General features: G+C 37.1%; 1 protein-coding gene across 1 annotated transcript in view; it reads left to right on the top strand.

The window, feature by feature from the left end:
* The window catches only part of CDK13 (cyclin dependent kinase 13), a 114,750-nt gene that overhangs the window by 546 nt on the left and 96,459 nt on the right, over positions 1 to 17,745 (top strand). Inside the window, exon 2 of the mRNA XM_007462849.1 lies at positions 2 to 730. Within this exon, the coding sequence (XP_007462911.1) occupies positions 2 to 730 (729 nt within the window). The remainder of the gene's footprint in view (position 1; positions 731 to 17,745) is intronic.

A 17,745-nucleotide genomic window follows, 5' to 3' on the forward strand; every position in this document is an offset into this window, starting at 1 on the left:
GGGCGGCGCCAGCTGCCGGGGGAACGGGGGGCAGCGGCGGGAGTCCGGCCTCCTCCTCCGGCACCCAGCGGCGCGGGGAGGGGTCGGAGCGCAGGCCCCGCCGGGACCGCCGCAGCAGCAGCGGCCGCAGCAAGGACCGCCACCGAGAACACCGGCGGCGGGACGGGCAGCGCGGCGGCGGCGGCGGCGGCGGCGAGGCCTCCAAGTCCCGCATCCGCCACGGCCACGGCGGCGAGGAGCGGGTGGAGGCCGCCAAAAGCGGCAGCAGCAGCAGCAGCGGCGGCCGCCGGAAAAGCGCCTCGGCCACGTCCAGCAGCAGTAGCAGCCGCAAGGACCGAGACCCGAAGGCCCACCGGAGCCGGACTAAGTCGTCCAAGGAGCCGCCGTCGGCTTACAAGGAGCCGCCCAAGGCCTACCGGGAGGACAAGACCGAGCCCAAGGCCTACAGGCGGCGGCAGCGATCCCTGAGCCCGCTGGGAGGCCGGGACGACAGCCCGGTGTCCCACAGGGCCTCGCAGAGCCTGCGGAGCCGCAAGTCCCCCAGCCCGGCGGGAGGCGGCAGCAGCCCCTACTCGCGGCGTCTGGCCCGCTCCCCGAGCCCCTACAGCCGCCGCCGCTCCCCCAGCTACAGCCGCCACAGCTCCTACGAGCGGGGCGGCGACGTGTCCCCCAGCCCATACAGCAGCAGCAGCTGGCGCCGCTCCCGGAGCCCCTACAGCCCTGTGATCAGGTGAGTCCGGCGTCCCGGGGTCTGTCTCGGGCTGGGCCGGCCAGAGCCTCGGAGGCAGGGCAAGAGGCGATGGGGCGCTGCAGCATTCCAGTCGGCCGGCGAGGCGAGAAAACCTCACCTGGCACGGGGCTTCCGGTGGGGAGGGGCGTTTTCGCGCGCCCCGAGCACCTTGTGGGGGCTTCGGAGGGGACAAAGCAACAGGTCCAGCAGAGTTTCTCCTAGCTCTGGCGGGGAAGGGTTCTGAGGAAGGGTTCACCGTTTTAAAGGTGTTGCGTTAATCCATTTAAACGGGTTTCTCTAAACTGCTCTTTGCTTTTCCAGCGCAGTTGCTTTGGGTCAGCCTGGAGGGTGATTTGTCACCGTTTTGAAAGCCCTCCGAAGTGGTTTCGTTGCTGGAGACTTAAGAGTGGATTGCAGCTTAGGGAGTAAGCATTTGTAAAGGAGAATCGGCGCCAGGTGCTGATGTCAGAGTTAGATGTGGGTTGCAAATGTTTCATATAATTAGTACAGCGGTGGGAAAAGCAGCCTGTCAAGTTCATTCTTTCAATATGTGAAAAAGCTTACGGTTCTCAATTCGTAAGATAAGGAAGATACTCATTTTATGGTATTCTTGTGTGGAATAGTTTTTTTTTTACCTGATCTTCCAAAGTCATGATTTTTAAAAGTAGAAAAAAATGATGAGATTGTGGTTTCTGTGTTGGTTTGTGGTGACACCCAGTTGCTAATAACGTAATATAAACATAAGCTAGTTGGTGTAATCCCGTGTAGCCACCGAGTGAATGGCTTAGTACTGGACGTTTCTTAAACTATCACACTATCTGCTAGTACTTTAAATTACTGTTTACACTTACTTTAAAGTTAACTAGACCTTTAAGTGTCAGGATCTTTGTTCAGATATCTTTGAAAGGTATACTTCAGTGAAATTGGAGTAATTCTTTAATATAGCTGTTAATGCCTTGCCTGTTATATAATGCTGTTCTCCAAAAACGGTGTGTGCATTGATATATATTTATCTGTTAAGCAGAATGAATTAAAAGTAACTTCTGAGGATATTACAGGTTCTTAAATTCTTTTAGATGTCTAGAAATTCTAGGCCTTATAGTTTAGGGTATTACGAATTGTTTATATCCGTTGTTTTTTCCTATTGGTTTTACTTTTCAGTAATGCCAAGCAGCTGCTGAGTACCTCTAAGCACGGTTATGTTGAATCTCAATACAACATGTGTACCAGTAAAATTAGACTTCTTTGAAGCGTCAGCCTAGTAAGTGTAAAGATGTGATGCGAGTGGAGATTTGTGTGTGTTTGTCTTTAAACCAAACCAGCTGTATAAATCTCTTCATTCTTGCAGGGTTCAAGCACACTCTCAGTGCTAGTTGATGCCTTAAGCAAAGACTATCAACATTGAAAACTCATTTCACCATATCTAGCTTCTGTGTCTTGTACGAGTTTATATTTTACTTTAATTAAAATAGGTTTGCCAAAAGGCTTGCAGTTTTTGCAGATGAATTTGTTTTTGACGGAGTAGGTCAAAGTTTCAGTGCTTTAGATAGCAATTTTAGGTGTATGATGCAATTTTAGGAATGGATTTTGTGTTTATCAGGCCTTTTAGTTGCTGGATACTTCAGTGAGGTCCTTTATTATCTGATAGTGCTGTGTATTTTATATGTATTTCAGAGCAGTGGTATGTGCATTTGGGACTATTTGTATTTAGCAAATATATATTGAGCACATATTATATGCCAGATACTGTTTTAAGGACTGGAATATAGCAATGAAGAGAGACAAGGTCCTTGCCCTCATGAGGCTTGCGTTCTAGAGGACCATTCGTTACTGAATCTTTTCCTGGTGTCTGTACTGACCACCAGTGTTTCTATGTGGTTGGGTTTGGAAGAAGCTTTAGAATATTTTGGCCAACATTCCTGACATCCAGCCTTTTGGTTGTGTGCCTGTATACATCTAGAGGTGGGAAGATGTTACTTTGAGACAGCTTATTCCATTAGATTTGGGACTTCCTGGTTTGCCCAGTGTCTTAGCAACACCCTGGGAGACTCAGTTTCCTAAACTGTAACAGCGAAATACTTGGTTTTTTTAAGTTATTCCAAGGATTAAATGAAAATTTGTGTTTTATGTACACTTAAAATTGGTGAATTTTGCTGTACTTAAATTACATCTCAATAAAGCTGATTTTTTTTTTAAAGGGAAAAAAAGATTTGTGTTTTGCAAAGTGTAGAAATATTACAGACTATTACAGAAATGTAACGTGGTGGAATTTTTATTGAATAGCTTGAAATGCTAGAATTCTTCATATTGAAACAGAAATCTGCCTCCACGTAACTTCTACTAATTGCTTCAAGTTTAACTTTTTGGAATAGCTCAGAGCAAACCTGTGTGCTGCCTCTTCAAAATGTAAAGACAGTTGTTTTGTCTTTTGAGTCTTTTCTTCTCTGGGTCAAAAAACTCATTTTTCATACAGTTTTTGATTTCACATTATATTATACCTAGTTTGTCAAATGTCCTGCTTAAAATATGGGGCCCAGAATTTATAGTTAAAATAGTTGATTAAAGAACTTGATTTTTAAATATAACAAATGTGTTATTACTGTGTTGGAATAACTAATTGAACTATCTTGTCCAGCTTAATGCAGAAAGTTTTATTTAAGTCATTGTGATAGGTGGCCCATGTTGTTTAACGAATAGACTCTTGGATTGCGAGCTCCATGAAGGCAATTATCCTGTCTTAATGACTGTTGTATTCCTAGTGCTCAGTGTAGTATCTGGCACAAGTAGACTCTTAATAATTGTTGAATGGGTAAAGGAAGAGATGATGGCGTTTATTGAGCATGTGAAATATTGTGGGCCTGGATATGTAAGGATTTAATAGAGACTGTGTGTTTTGCTATAGGAAATAGCAGAGTGGTCTTTTTCCAGCCCACATGGAGCTTATATATGAATGAATTGTCACAGATATTTTTAAGGAAATGCATGCACATTCAAAATGGTATTGAGACCGTGGAATGAAGATGTTCTCTGTGTTAGTTCCTAGAATAAATCCTCTCTATGCTATTGACTTCTACTTCACAACCTGCTCTTTGCCACCATCTGAATCTTCAGCCCTCTGCTGCTGATGCTTTTCATCAAGTCCCTTCTTAGCTTTCCGTTTTCCCCTGTATAACCGGGTTACCATATTTCCTTTGCTACTTGACTGTTGGGGTGTGAGAAGTCATATAATTCTGCTGATTGGCCTTATAATAAATGTGCAGGTGGACTGAAGAGAGGGGCTGTTCAGAATGAGAGGCAGTGGTACTGACATTTAGGTTTTACTGAATGCCAGGCATTGACAAATACTTAACATATATTCACCTTTAAAACCCATGTTGTGGTTGGAGCATTTCTGTTGATAGATTGGGAAACTGAAGCTCTAAAAAGTTAAGTGATTTGTGTTCCAAGGTCAGCTTGGATTCAAACCCTGGGCTGATTCTGAAGTACCAGCTCTTAATATTGTGCAGTATTGAACCTCACATGGGGTTCAAGGGAGCTGACCACCTCACCTAATGATCTGTTTTGCTAAAATTCACCCCCTGTTTGGATATTTGTGCGTTAATTTCTGTTTCCTGGCCATCTTTGCAGCATTTTGAAGATTAAAAAAATCACATTCTTCTAAAGGTTCTTTCAACTCATTTTGTCCTTTTAATTTGTAGGTTTTATGAATAGGAGGCTAAAAACATTTTTTGAAGACACTAATAATAGTTATTGAGGGTTGTTTTGCAATGGGATGTCTTGGTCTGAAGTCACTCAAGTCAGACCAGTTACAATCAGTACAATAAATTGTTATATATAATTGATTCTCTCTCTGAACCTGTGGAAGTTCTCTTCCACCAAGAAGCAGCAGAAACCTCTGTTATGGAATAATATGGAGACCCTGAGAATCTAAAGATGGGCATACCCTAGATGGAAATTTAAATGAATTTATTAGTATTCATTTGCATATGATACGCAGTATCTCTTGTTGTGGATTATTTAGTGTTTTGTCCTAAAAACTAGTGCTCAAAAAATATATGAAATGAAGACATTCCAGAATTTTAAAAAAGCTATTACCCATAAAATACTGATTTGATATGTACTTACTGGAAATAAGTCATGAATATCCTTAGATGAATTGAATTCTTAAAAAGCTTTTCAAAAGTGTTAAAAAATACAGGATAGTTGGATAAATGCGGAAACACTCAGAAGGAATGGGAATTTAAGTGAACTGTCTTAAGTCTCCAAACTGTAAGCCTTTCGTTTCCAAGATGGGCTTGTGTTTTGCTGCTTCCCTGATCCAACCTTGCCTGACATTTACATCTGCTCATTCTCTATCACATTTTTGTTCTAACACTAATATTTATTCCATTTCCAGTACCTTAGTTCGGGCCCTCATTTGTAATCAGACTTCCTGTTATTCTTTTCTTCCCAATTCATTCTTTATTCAGGAGAGTTTGCTGAAAATTTTGGTTAGATTGTATCACTTCCATAAATGAAGTCCAAATTTTCTAATGCATTGTCAGGTAATGCCTTTTATATCTGGTCCCATTCTATCAGAGTTCTATTTTTAGAGGCACTTGTATTTCTCTACATTTTTCCTTTTGCTGTTCTTTTAGCTTGACATGCCTTTTTTCCCTCTTCTCTGCCTCCAGCTTTGCGTTCAAAACCCAGCTCAAATTCCATCTTGAGACCTTTACTCCATTCATCCAGAAAAAGTTAATTCCTTTTCTTATATTCCTGCGGCACTTTATTTTCTCTTTGCTGTAGAGCTTTTAAAAATTTGTGTTTTCTCTACTAGATTGTAAGCTTCTAGAGGACAAATTCCAAAGTGTATTTATTAGTGGTTGAATTAATTTGAATATTTTTGTCCACAGATTAATGCAAACCAGCTTTTGCATAAATGCCAGTTGTATCTCTAAATTTGCTTGCTGTTTTGGTTTACGTATACTCTAGGATGGGGGGAGTAATTGTTTTGATTTATAAGGAGAAAATTTAAGAACCTCCCCCTTCTAGCTGATGCTTTACTGGAATGAGTCAAGGATGTTGGGAGTCACTTTTAGTGTGAAGAATAAATTCAGGGACTTCCCTGGCAGTCCAGTGGTTAAGACTCTGCATTTCCAATGCAGGGGGCACGGGTTCCATCCCTGGTCCGGGAAGTAAGATCCCACATGCTGCCTGCCCAGCGCTGCCAAAAAAAAAAAGAATAAATTCAGACTTAGTATTTATATTTGTACTCTGTTGTATGATCAAGATAAATGATCTGTTTTTCTTGGTGAAAATTTTCTGAGTAGACTGTATGTCAAGCTTTTATTTCCTGACTGAAAAATTAATAACTATTTTTGAGAAACCAGCTGAAAATTAATGTTGCTTAATATTCATATTTACGGTCATTTAAATCTTTTATTCTGTATGTTTTCTATGAATATCATTTAAGTTTTTGTTGTTATTTTTGTTTTTGGTTGGCTTTGTTTCATATGTAGATATCTGTAAACTTTAAAGTGGGTGTTTGAAGCAAAAGTATTATGAAAAGTATTACTTATTCGCAGTGATTTTGTTCCTTGAATTTCTGCACATGCAAATTATGGTAGAATCTAGTGTTCTTAATATATTTGGAAAATAAATGTAGGTTAGAGGATTAAAGTCTAGGTTAAAAATTGGAATTTGCATAAAATGGAAATGAAAAAGGTGGTGAGAGGAACTGAAAACGAAAGTAGTTAATAGGCTGCATGCCCATTTTCTGTTTCTTTTCCGTTTTTTGCATTTTCAGTTGTATAGGGATACTTTCACTGAGGTATTTTATTGACACTTCAGACTTAATTTATCCACCATTAAATTAATTATTTCACTTCTCTTGGAGTCATTTCTTTTTCTGATATTGCTCTTCGTTATTTTTCACATATCTACAAAGAATAATAGAGGCTCATGGTAGAAATTTTGTTAGTACAGAAAAGTATGAGATTAAAAGTCCCTTTGAATCCAGCTAACTGAGATGATCAACCCCATGACATTTTGATGAACATTCTTCTAGACTTCTATGCATATATGCATAAGGACATAAGATTTTACATAACATACTACAATGCTATCTTGTACCCTGTACTCCATAGTATATTCTTTATATTGGCTCCTAGTATTCTGTTGTATGGATATACCATAACTTCTTTGGCCGGCCAGGTCCATTTTGCTAGATTCTTATTTTTTTTATTTTTTGTGTTTTTCTATGTTTATGCATCCGTTGCAGAATTTTTGTGTGCATTTGCCCATTATCTCCTCTAGATTGGATTTCCTAGGGATAAAATTGCTGGGGTCAAAAATGGTTTCTAGGTTTATAGTTCTGATACACTGTCATATTGCCCTTTTAGAAGGCTTTTACCAATTTATATTTCCCAACAGTGTGAGAATGCCTGTTTCTTCAGTCCCACCATCACTTGCAGTTGTCAGATGTCCCGTTATTTTTTTTCATTTGTTTCTTTAATATCTAATAAGGCTGCCTTTCTTTTCATCTGTATGTTGGATGTTCTGATTTCTTGATTCATTATTTGCTGTTTTTCTAATTTATAAGAGCTCTTTGTATTAGAGATATTAAGTGTTTTTTGTGGTATTAGTATTTTTGTGAGTCTTCTAACCTTGTTTATGTAACGTTTAGTTTTAAGAACTTTTTGATTTGTGTGTCCGTGCGCACGTGTTTCAAGTGGCAGTAGTTTCTCCCAAGCATCCAGTGCCAAAACCTTAGTAATACTTACCTCCTCTCTCTCCTGAGTTCTACTGAATTGCTTGTTCTAATTTGTCCTTCTGTAATGGTCTTTGGTCTACTCTTTTTTTTTTTAAAATTAATTAATTAATTATTTTTGGCTGCGTTGGGTCTTCATTGCTGTGTTTGGGTCTTCATTGCTGTGCGCAGGCTTTCTGTAGTTGGGGTGAGCAGGGGCTACTCTTTGTTGCGGTGCGTGGGCTTCTTGTTGCAGTGGCTTCTCTTATTGCAGAGCACAGGCTCTAGGCACGTGGGCTTCAGTAGTTGTGGCATGTGGGCTCAGTAGTTGTGGTCCACAGGCTCTAGAGTGCAGGTTCAGTAGTTGTGGCGCACAGGCTTAGTTGCTCCATGGCACGTGAATCTCCCTGGACTAGGGCTCGAACCTGTGTCTCCTACATTGACAGGTGGATTCTTAACCACTGTGCCACCAGGGAAGCCCTGGTCTACTCTTATTTAGTTCGAAACTCTGTAGCTTACATCCTTATTGTTGATTTTGATTGCATTTGGGCTTTTTCTCTTTGAGCCCTTCCTGTTTTCTGCATTCAAATTAATCTCAAAATGCCACTTTGATTCTGTCATTTTTTTGTAAAACATTTTTACAGAGTCAAATTCTTGAACTGGGCATTTAAGATTCTCCATCATAGACTGACCCAAAATAACCTTATTTCTCACTGTATGTGTTGATGACAATACAAACTGGACTCCTTACCATTTTAAAAACATGGAGTTGTAAGCCCCCTGTACGTTAGTTTATGCCCTACCCTCAATTGGCCAATCCTACTTGTCCATTTTTTCAACCGTAGTTCATGTGTCATCTATGAAGCCTTCATTAATCTTATCCCAAAGTGATTTCTCTTAATGCTTATTGCACCGAGATCACTTTTATGAATATTTATTATATCCAGACTTGGAATAATTAGAGTTTTCCACCCCCACCCCCATATATTGGACATGTTTCATTCATTCCTTTTAAAAACTAGTTTTATTGAGGTATAACTTTACATATAGTACAGTTCACCAGTTTTAAGTGTGCAATTAAATGGGTTTGATGAATCACCACAATCATGATAACTGGAACATTCCTGTTGCCCCCAAAAGTTCCCTGTGCCTCTTTGCAGTCTGTCCCCTACTCTTACCTGTGGTCCTTGGCAACCACTAATTTATTTTCTGTCACATTAGTTTTACCTTTCTTGATGTCATATAAATGGAATTATATGGTATGTAATATTTGTTGTCTGCCTTTCACTTAGCCAGCTTTTGAGATTCACTGATGTTGTTGCATGTTCGAGTGGTTTGTTCCTTTTTATTGCTGAGTCATATTCCATTTATGAATATACTGCAATTTGCTTATCCCATTACCCAGTTGATAAACAATTGAGTTGTTTCCAGTTTTGAGCTGTTATGAACAAAGCTGCTGTGAACATTTGAATATAGATCTTTTGCTTTTATTATCTGTGAGCAAATTAGGGGTGGGACTACTGTGTTTTATGGTTAAGTGAATGTTTGACTTCATAAGAAAATGCCAGCCTGTTTTCCAAAATGGCTGTACCATTTTGCTAGTCTTTGTGTTCTAGTCAGCTGTGTATGAGCATTCCAGTTGCTTCACATTCTCACTGAGACTTCAGTTTTTGTCAGTCTTTGATTTTAGCTGTTCTAGTAGAGGTATAGTGGTATATCATTGTGGTTTTATTGGCAATTCCCTAATGACTAATAATGTTGAGCATCTTTCTGTACTCTTATTTGCTCTTCATGTCTTTTGAGAAGTGTCTTAAAATGTTTTGTCCATATTGTTTATGAATTGGGTTGTTTGTCTCATTGAGTTCTGTCCATATTCTGGATACAAACTCTTTATCAGATACATGTTTTGCAAAGGTGAGCCAGTGGCTCACCTTTCCTGGCTCACCTTTCCTTAACAGTAATTTCAAAAGCAGAAGTTTTAAATTTTCATGAAATCTCATTTGGCAGTTTTTTCTTTTATGATTTATGTTCTTTGTCATCGCCTGTGCCCTCAAACTTTGCCTAACTCATGTTCACACGTTTTTTTCTCCTTGGGTTTCTTTTTAACTTTTTTTTTTTTAATTGAAGTGTAGTTGATTTACAGTGTTGTGTTTCTGGTGTACAGTGAAGTGATTCAATAATTTATATATACTTTTTCATTATAGGTTATTATGAGATATTGAAAATAGTTCCCTGTGCTTATACATCCTTGGTTTTGTAATATACATCTTTAATTTATCACAGTCTACCTTCATGTATAATATAACATTACAAGAGCATACCTCCATTTTCTTCTTCTTGTCTTTTGTACTGTTCTTGTCATATGTTTTATTTCTACATATGTATAACTTATGTATGTTATGTGTAGATATGAAATTTAAAATGAGAAAAGTCATTTACCTACTTTTATACATACCTTTTCAAACATTTCTCTTTCCTTTGTGTAGATCCAAATTTTAATGTAATATTTTTCTCTGGCCAGAGGGATGGCTTTGAACATTTCTTTTAATGCAGGTCTGCTGTTTTGTCTGAAAAAGTCTCCATTGTGAAAGATATTTTTGCTAGGTATGGAATTCTGTATATATGTATTTTTCCCCCTGGGTACTTTGACTTATTTCACTCCTGGCTTGTGTAGTTTGACGAGAGTTTCTGTAATAATTTGTTTTTGCATCAGCCACTGGATTTAAAAAAAAATTTATTTGTTTTTATTTAGTTATTATTTTTGGCTGTTTTGGGTCTTCGTCGCTGCGCCGTGGGCTTTCTCTAGTTGTGGCGAGTGGGGGCTACTCTTCGTTGTGGCGCGCGGGCTCTAGAGTACGCAGGCTTCAGTAGATGTGCACGGGCTTCGTTGCTCTGCGGCATGTGGGATCTTCCCGGACCAGGGCTCGAACCCGTGTGCCCTGAATTGGCAGGCAGATTCTTAACCACTGCGCCACCGGGGAAGCCCCAGCCACTGGATTTTAAGTTCCATGAGTTTCTTTTTTAATCTTAGTGTCTCTTAAGCACCTGCCACCTGTTGTATCTATAGGTGATAGATACCTGACAAATAATATTAAATTGATTTGGATAATAAAATATCCAGCACCTCAGAATTTACAAACAATTTCACAGGGATTGCATTGAATCCGGAGATTAATATGAGAGTATTCCTGTCTTAATAATGTTGTCATCTAATACGTGAAAATGGAATGTCTTTCCATTTATTTAGGTTTTCCTTAATCTTTTCAATTTATAAAAAATATTTCAGGGTACAATCCTTGAACTACTTTGTTAAATTCCTAGGTATTTTTTTTAAGGCTATTATAATGGGTATTGTTTTTGTAATTTAATTTTGATTGTCCATTGCTAGTGTATAGAACTACAATAAATTTTGCTATTAGCATAGTCTAATATTGGCCTATGAATAAATTCATGATGACTAGAGTTAGACTAATCACAAGTATGTGCCTTCGTGCAAATCAAGTATTAAGCCCTTCCTGTGCTATTCTCACCATCTTTCCTTTTTCTCTCTTCAAAAACACGTCTCAAGACATGATTCAGTGAAACATGAAGACAGGGTTATGCTCAGTGGATTAGAACTTGTTTGCCTGAGCAAATCTGCAGAAAGTCAAGCCATCTGTCCTTTTTTTTTTTTTTTTTAACTTTCAGTGTTCCATTAAGAGCATAAAGGAAAGGAAATACACTTTTAGAATAAACACGAAACATTTCAGTGTTACGTTATTTACTTTTTCTAGTTTTTAAAATAACTATACAATTTACTTTTAAATAGTACAATCAGTGGTCTTTAGTGTATTCAGAGTTGTGCAACCATTGCCACTAATTTTAGAACATTTTAATCAAACCTGAAAGAAACTCGGTGGTAGTCACTCTGCATTCCCACCTCCCCAAGTCTCTGACAACCGCTAATCTACTTTCTTGTTTCCATGGTCTTGCCTTTTCTGGACATTCCATATAAATGGAATCATACCGTTTATGGTCTTCTGTGACTGGCTTTTTTCATTAAACTTAATGTTTCTAAGGTTCATATATGTTGTAGCGTGTATCAGTACTTCATTCCATTTTTAGCAAAGTAGTGTTCTATTATATGGATATACCATATTTTACCATCAGTTGATGGATACTTGGGTTGTTTACACTTTGGTCTGTTATGAATAATGCTCCTTTGAACACTTGTGTACAGTTTTTGCATGGAGATATGTTTTTATTTCTCTTGAGTATATACCTAAGAGTGGAATTTCTGAGTCATATGGTAAGCTTATATTTAACATTTTAAGAAACTGCCAAACTATTTTTCAGAGTGGCAGCATCAATTTTTATATTCCACCCAGCAGTATGTTAGGGTTCCAGTTTTTCCACATCCTTGACAATAGTTGTTTTTTTTAATCATAGACATCCTTATGTTTAAAGTGCTATCTTATTGTGCTTTTGATTTCATTTCCCTAATGACTAATAATGTTGAGCATTTTTTCATGTGTTTATTGGCCATTTGTATATCTTTTTTGGGGAAATGTTTATTCAAATCCTTTACCCATTTTAAAAGCTTGTTGCCTTCTTATTGTTGAATCTTAAGAGTTCTTTATATATTCTGGATCCAAGTCCCTTAATATGACTTGCAACATTTCTCCTTCTCCTAGAGAGACAAACTCTTGTGTTTGGGAGAGTCAACTTTAATTTAGTACAAAGAAATGGAGTCTTCCACAAGTAACTTGTTGGCAACCACTTGGGCTATTGTAGCAGTGTAACTTTGGACAAGTCACTTAGCTTTTGAGACATTGTTTATGGACCCAAAAGAAGAAGAAGAAAAAAGAATTCCTAGGGTAGCGGTCAACGGAACAGCCAGAAGACTACTATGTGGTTGGCAGATCTTGTGCCTTGGGTTGGCTGGGTAGAGATACAGTATAAAGGAAAAAGCAAAGACTTAGAAATAATACAGATGTGAATTTAGGCGCTAACTCTGGTGCTTTTGTAGCAGAGCAATATCACACAATTTATTTACTTATCCTTTTTGAGCTCTAGTCTTTCTACTTGTAAAATGGAATGAATAATTCCTACCTAATAACAAAAACTGGAAACAACCTAAGTACTCTGAATAGGGGGGCAGATAAATAAATTATGGTACAGATACTTGATTTGCAAATATTTACTCCTGTTGTATCACTTTGTTGATATCTATTAAGCACAAAAGTTTTAAATTTTGATGAAGTCTAGTTAATTTTTCTTTTTGTTGCTTGTGCTTTGGTATCATACCTAAGAAGGCTTTACCTAATTAAAAGTCACAAAGATTTGTTCCTATATTTTCTCCTAATAGGGAGTTTTATCGTTTTAGTTCTTACATCTTGATCTTCGATCTATTTTCAGTTAATTTTGTGGACTCTCAGTTCTGTTCCATTGATTTACATGTCCATCCTTATGCCAGTACGACACAGTCTTGACTATTCTAACTTCGCGGTAATTTTTGAAATCAGGAAGTATGAACCTTCCAAATTTTCTCTTTTAGATTGCTTTGACTTTGTGTTTATTGTCTTTTTTTTTTGTGGGAGCAGGGGAGGGTGGTGGGGATATCCTTTGCATTTCCACACAAATTTTAGGAGCAGCTTGCCAATTTGTGCAAGAAAGGCAGTTAAGGATTTTCATAGGGATTGCACTGAATCTGGAGATCAGTTTGGGAGTATTACCACCTTAATAATGTTAAGTCATCTAATACCTGAACATGGAATGTCTTTCCGTTTATTTAGATTTTCCTTAGTATTTTCAATGGTGTTTTTTGTTGTAGGTACAATCCTTGCACTTCTTTTGTTAAATTTATTCTTAGGTGTTCTATTTAAGGCTATTGCAATGGGAATTATTATTGTAAGTTAAATTTTGGGGGTAAATTAAAAAAATTGTATTGAAGTATAGTTGATTTACAATGTTATGTTAATTTCTGCTGTACAGCAGAGTTACTTAGTTATAGATATATATATTCTTTTCCATATTCTTTTCCATTATGGTTTATCATAGGATATTGAATTAGTAGTTCCTTGTGCTGTACAGTAGGACCTTGTTTTGTAAGTAAATTTTGATTGTCCATTGCTACTGTGTAGAACTACAGTAGTATTTTGTTTCTTTGTTTTTTTGGGCTGCTCCGCGCATCTTTCAGGATCTTAGTTCCCCGACCAGAGATTGAACCCCGGGCCCTGGCAGTGAAAGTGCTGAGTCCTAACCACTGGACTGCTGGGGAATTCCCTACAGAAGATTTTTCTATATTGATCATGTATCCTGCCATCTTGCTGACTTATTAATTTTAATAGTTTTTTAGCGGATTCCTTAAGATATTCTATATACAAGATATTTTATCTGCAAATAGAGAATGTTTTATTTCTTTATTTTCCCCTGGTCTAGTTCTTTTTCTTGCCTAATTATAACAGCTAGAATTTCAAGTTCAGTGTTGATTAGAAGAGGTGAGATTGGACTACCTTGCCTTGTTCCTGATTAGGTATGGAAAACATTTAGTCTTTCTCCACAAAATGATTTTAGCTGTGAATTTTTCATAAATGCATTTGTTTTATTTTTTGATTAAAGTTGTTTCCCTCAGAGTCTAATTTTTGGTGTCAGAAAAATTCCAGATGCTTTGGTTGTCCTTTACACACAAGCCTGTGTAATTATCCACTATTGTCCTATGGTGTCCTTTACACACACGTCTGTGTAATTATCCACTGTTGTCCTATGGGCTAGGAAAAGAGGAAGTCTCCTGTTTTGTAGTATGTGCGTAGTGATTGGCCACATCAGTTTCCTCATAGACTCTGCTGGAAGAAACATATGAAAAATGTTTCATTATGGAAAATATATGCATTAAGGTCGATAGTGTTTCCTTTAGTGTTACTTAAGCATGCATGATTTTCTAAATTTAATTCTTTGAAGTTAAGCAGTTGGTGTACTGGAGTAAATAAATTGATACAACTTTTTTCATTTTTATTAAAGAAAGTGACAGTGTAAAAAACATTGTAAAATACTATACATTCTGGTTTGTAGTAATTTCTGGTAGTGTTCATCTTTAAAGTTTTCTGTTGGTGTTTATCCTTAAATTTTTCTGCATTTTTCAGTTTTATACAACGAAATTGTGTGACTTTTTTTAACCTATACTCTTTTTATATTTAAAACATATGAAATGCTTGAAAACTGTACAGAGGTGTAGCAAGATGTGAAAGCTACCCTTTATGCCCTTTTCATTCCCATTTCCTTCCAAATATATAACCGTGTAAATAGATTGGTGTACATCCTTTTTCTGCATATATACTTACATACAAACATATATACACATAAACATTAAGAATGTTATTATGCCAAAAGTGTTGTTTTTTACTTTTTTTTTAACAGTACGATTTGAAGATCTTTCCAAATGGCTACATAGAATTCCATAATGAAATCTATCAACCTTTATTTAACCATCAACTGTTGGGCACTAAGCTGTTTTTTCATTTTTTTTTTTTTTATATTACAAACAGTCCTTTAAAGGATATCTGAGTGATAACTTTTGACACATTTGGAAATGTTTTTGTAGGATATGTTCTTATAAGTGAAATTGCAGATCAAAAGCATTTGATAGGTACTACCGAATTGCCTTTTTTTAAAAGGCTTAGTTAGCAATTTTATATTCCCTCTGATAATTTATATGAGTGACCGTTTCTCTAAATTCTGGTGAATACTTGATATTTTCAGAATTTTTCTTTTTGCCATTGTGATGGTTGTAAATTTATTACCAACATTTTATTTTGCCTTTTCTGGTTACCAGAGAAGAGACAACATTTAAATGTCTTAAATGGCCATTTGTATTTCTTCTGTGACTGAATTATTTTTTTAATCAAGAAGACCCTCTAGTTATTAAAAAGAAGGAATAAATATAGTTTTACATTAGAAAAATTAGTTTTGCTTATTAAGTCCCTGTGGGATAATGGATGTAAAATGTTTGGCTGTTAATAAAAATAATAAATTTATCTCAATGTTTATATGAAGAAGCTAGTTAACTAAATGTAATTCTGTCTCCTAAATCTTTTTAGTTTAAGTAGAATTTTATCAGTGGACCTATGCCTATTAGTTAACTAGCTGGGTATCAGTTACCCAAAGCATTCTGCTAGTATTTGCGGACATTCAGAGAAGTAGATAACTTGTTCTTTACTTTTATTAATCACTTCAGTAAATATCTTTTAACCTCTTATTATATGCCAGACATAGTTTTAAGCACTGGAGTTATAGTAGTAAATAAGACATTGGCAGAGAAGAGAGGTGTATATGTGCTAATTTATCTTTCTAATTTATCAACCTCACTATGAAGTTGATAATTAAATGGAGACCTAAATGACAAGCGTCAGCTATGTGATGATCTAAGCATCCCAGGAAGATAAAAAACAATGTTTTAAGGTATCAAATCAAGAAGAAGTGTGACTTTCATTTTTTTTCTCATTTTTAAAAAAATTGAAGTATAATTTATTTACAATGCTGTGTTAGTTTCAGGTGTACAGCCAAGTGATTCTGTTATACATCTCTGTCTCTATCTCTATATATCTGTTCTCATTCAGATTCTTTTCCATTATAGCTTATTATAAGATATTGAATACAGTTCTCTGTGCTATACAGTAGGTCCTTATTGTTTATTTTATATACAGTAGCGTGTATCTGTTAATCCCAAACTCCCAATTTATCCCTCCCCTCCCTTTCCCCTTTGGTAGTTTGTTTTCAATGTCTATGAGTCTCTTTCTGTTTTGTAAATAAGTTAATTTGTATCATTTTTTTTTAGATTGCATATAAGTGATATCATATGTTTGTTTTTCTTTTTCTGACTTAACCTCACTTAGTATGATCAGCTCTGGGTCCATCCATGCTGCTGCAAATGACCTTATTTCATTCTTTTTTATGGCTGAGTAATATTCTGTTGTATATACCTCATCTTCTTTATCAGTTCATCTGTTGATGGACATTTAGGTTGCAAAGCATGACCCTTTGAAGACACAGAAAAGAGGCTTGTGTGGCTGGAGGCTAGTGAGTGAAGGAGGGTATAATAAAGATGAGAGGCAATTTGGGTTTTGTGGATCACAAAAAGATTTTTATTTTATTCTAAATGCATTGAGAAGCCATTGGAGAGTGTTAGGCAAAGGTGTGGTATAATCCAATTTATGTTTTTAAAAAACATAGACATAAAAATACAAGGTGGTATGTAGCAAGTGTTATATGATTTCAGCAAATGAGAAGGTTACAGAGAAGATGGGACTTTACCTTGACCCATAAAGACAGATAAGATTTAAATAAATGGAGGGGAAGGGTGTAGTATGGTGTGGTAGCAATAAATAATGCCTGGCTTTAAACTGGAAGACTTGCTCTTGAGTATTGACTCTACCTTTTCATAGCTCCTGGCCTCTAAGTAAATTTCTTGACCCTCTTTATCTTAGTTCTTCCATCTGCTTTCTCTTATGCCTTGGTTGATATAAAGAGCAAGTCAAATGAAAAATGCCTATAAAAGTATTTTGTAAACTGTGGGGTGCAGTGTGGTATGCTTGTTTATTTAATAAAAGACTACCATCTGTGTGTTCTTACGTTAAGGGCTGTGTAGTGATACAAAAATGAATTAGATCTGGTGTTTGCTCCTTAAGAGGATATAGTCTAGTAGATAATGTGGTAACATCTAAAGTGCAATGTTACGAATGATAAAGATCTTAAGAAGGATGCAGATAAGGTGCTATAGGGATTCAAAGAAAGGAGAGCTTGCTTTTTTCTTGGAGTTGGTGGTAAGGCTTTATGAAGAAGGAAGGACTCTTGAACTAGGCCTTGAAAGGTGGATAGGACTTCAATATAAGATGGAGGAGAAGAGGATGATCTCAGTGGGCCAATCTGTGGGAGTAACGGAGCGGAGCATTAGGCAAATTCAGAACTTGATAAGGAAAGGTAGGTTAGGACCAGACGGATTATGCAGCACGTTAATACTAGACTAAGGAAGGTGAATTCTATTCAGTAGGAATACTACCAGCAAATATTTATTGAGCATCTGCCAGTGCCAGGTCTGTGCTAGTCAGGGCTATGAGAATTCAGTGATCTCAGTTTAGTTGGGGAAGACAGATTATTATTTTAATGAAATGTGAATGAAGTGTTGTAGGATCATAGTTCAAGGAACATCTGCAGCTGCCTGGCATAATAAGGGGAGGCTTTATAGAGGTGTGGTAGACGTTTGTGCTTTGCTATGAAGTATCCCTTTGCTTAGCAGATAAAATAGGGAAAG

This window comes from Lipotes vexillifer, unplaced genomic scaffold (assembly GCF_000442215.2).
Source record: "Lipotes vexillifer unplaced genomic scaffold, Lipotes_vexillifer_v1.1 scaffold548, whole genome shotgun sequence".
Lineage (NCBI taxonomy): Eukaryota > Metazoa > Chordata > Mammalia > Artiodactyla > Lipotidae > Lipotes > Lipotes vexillifer.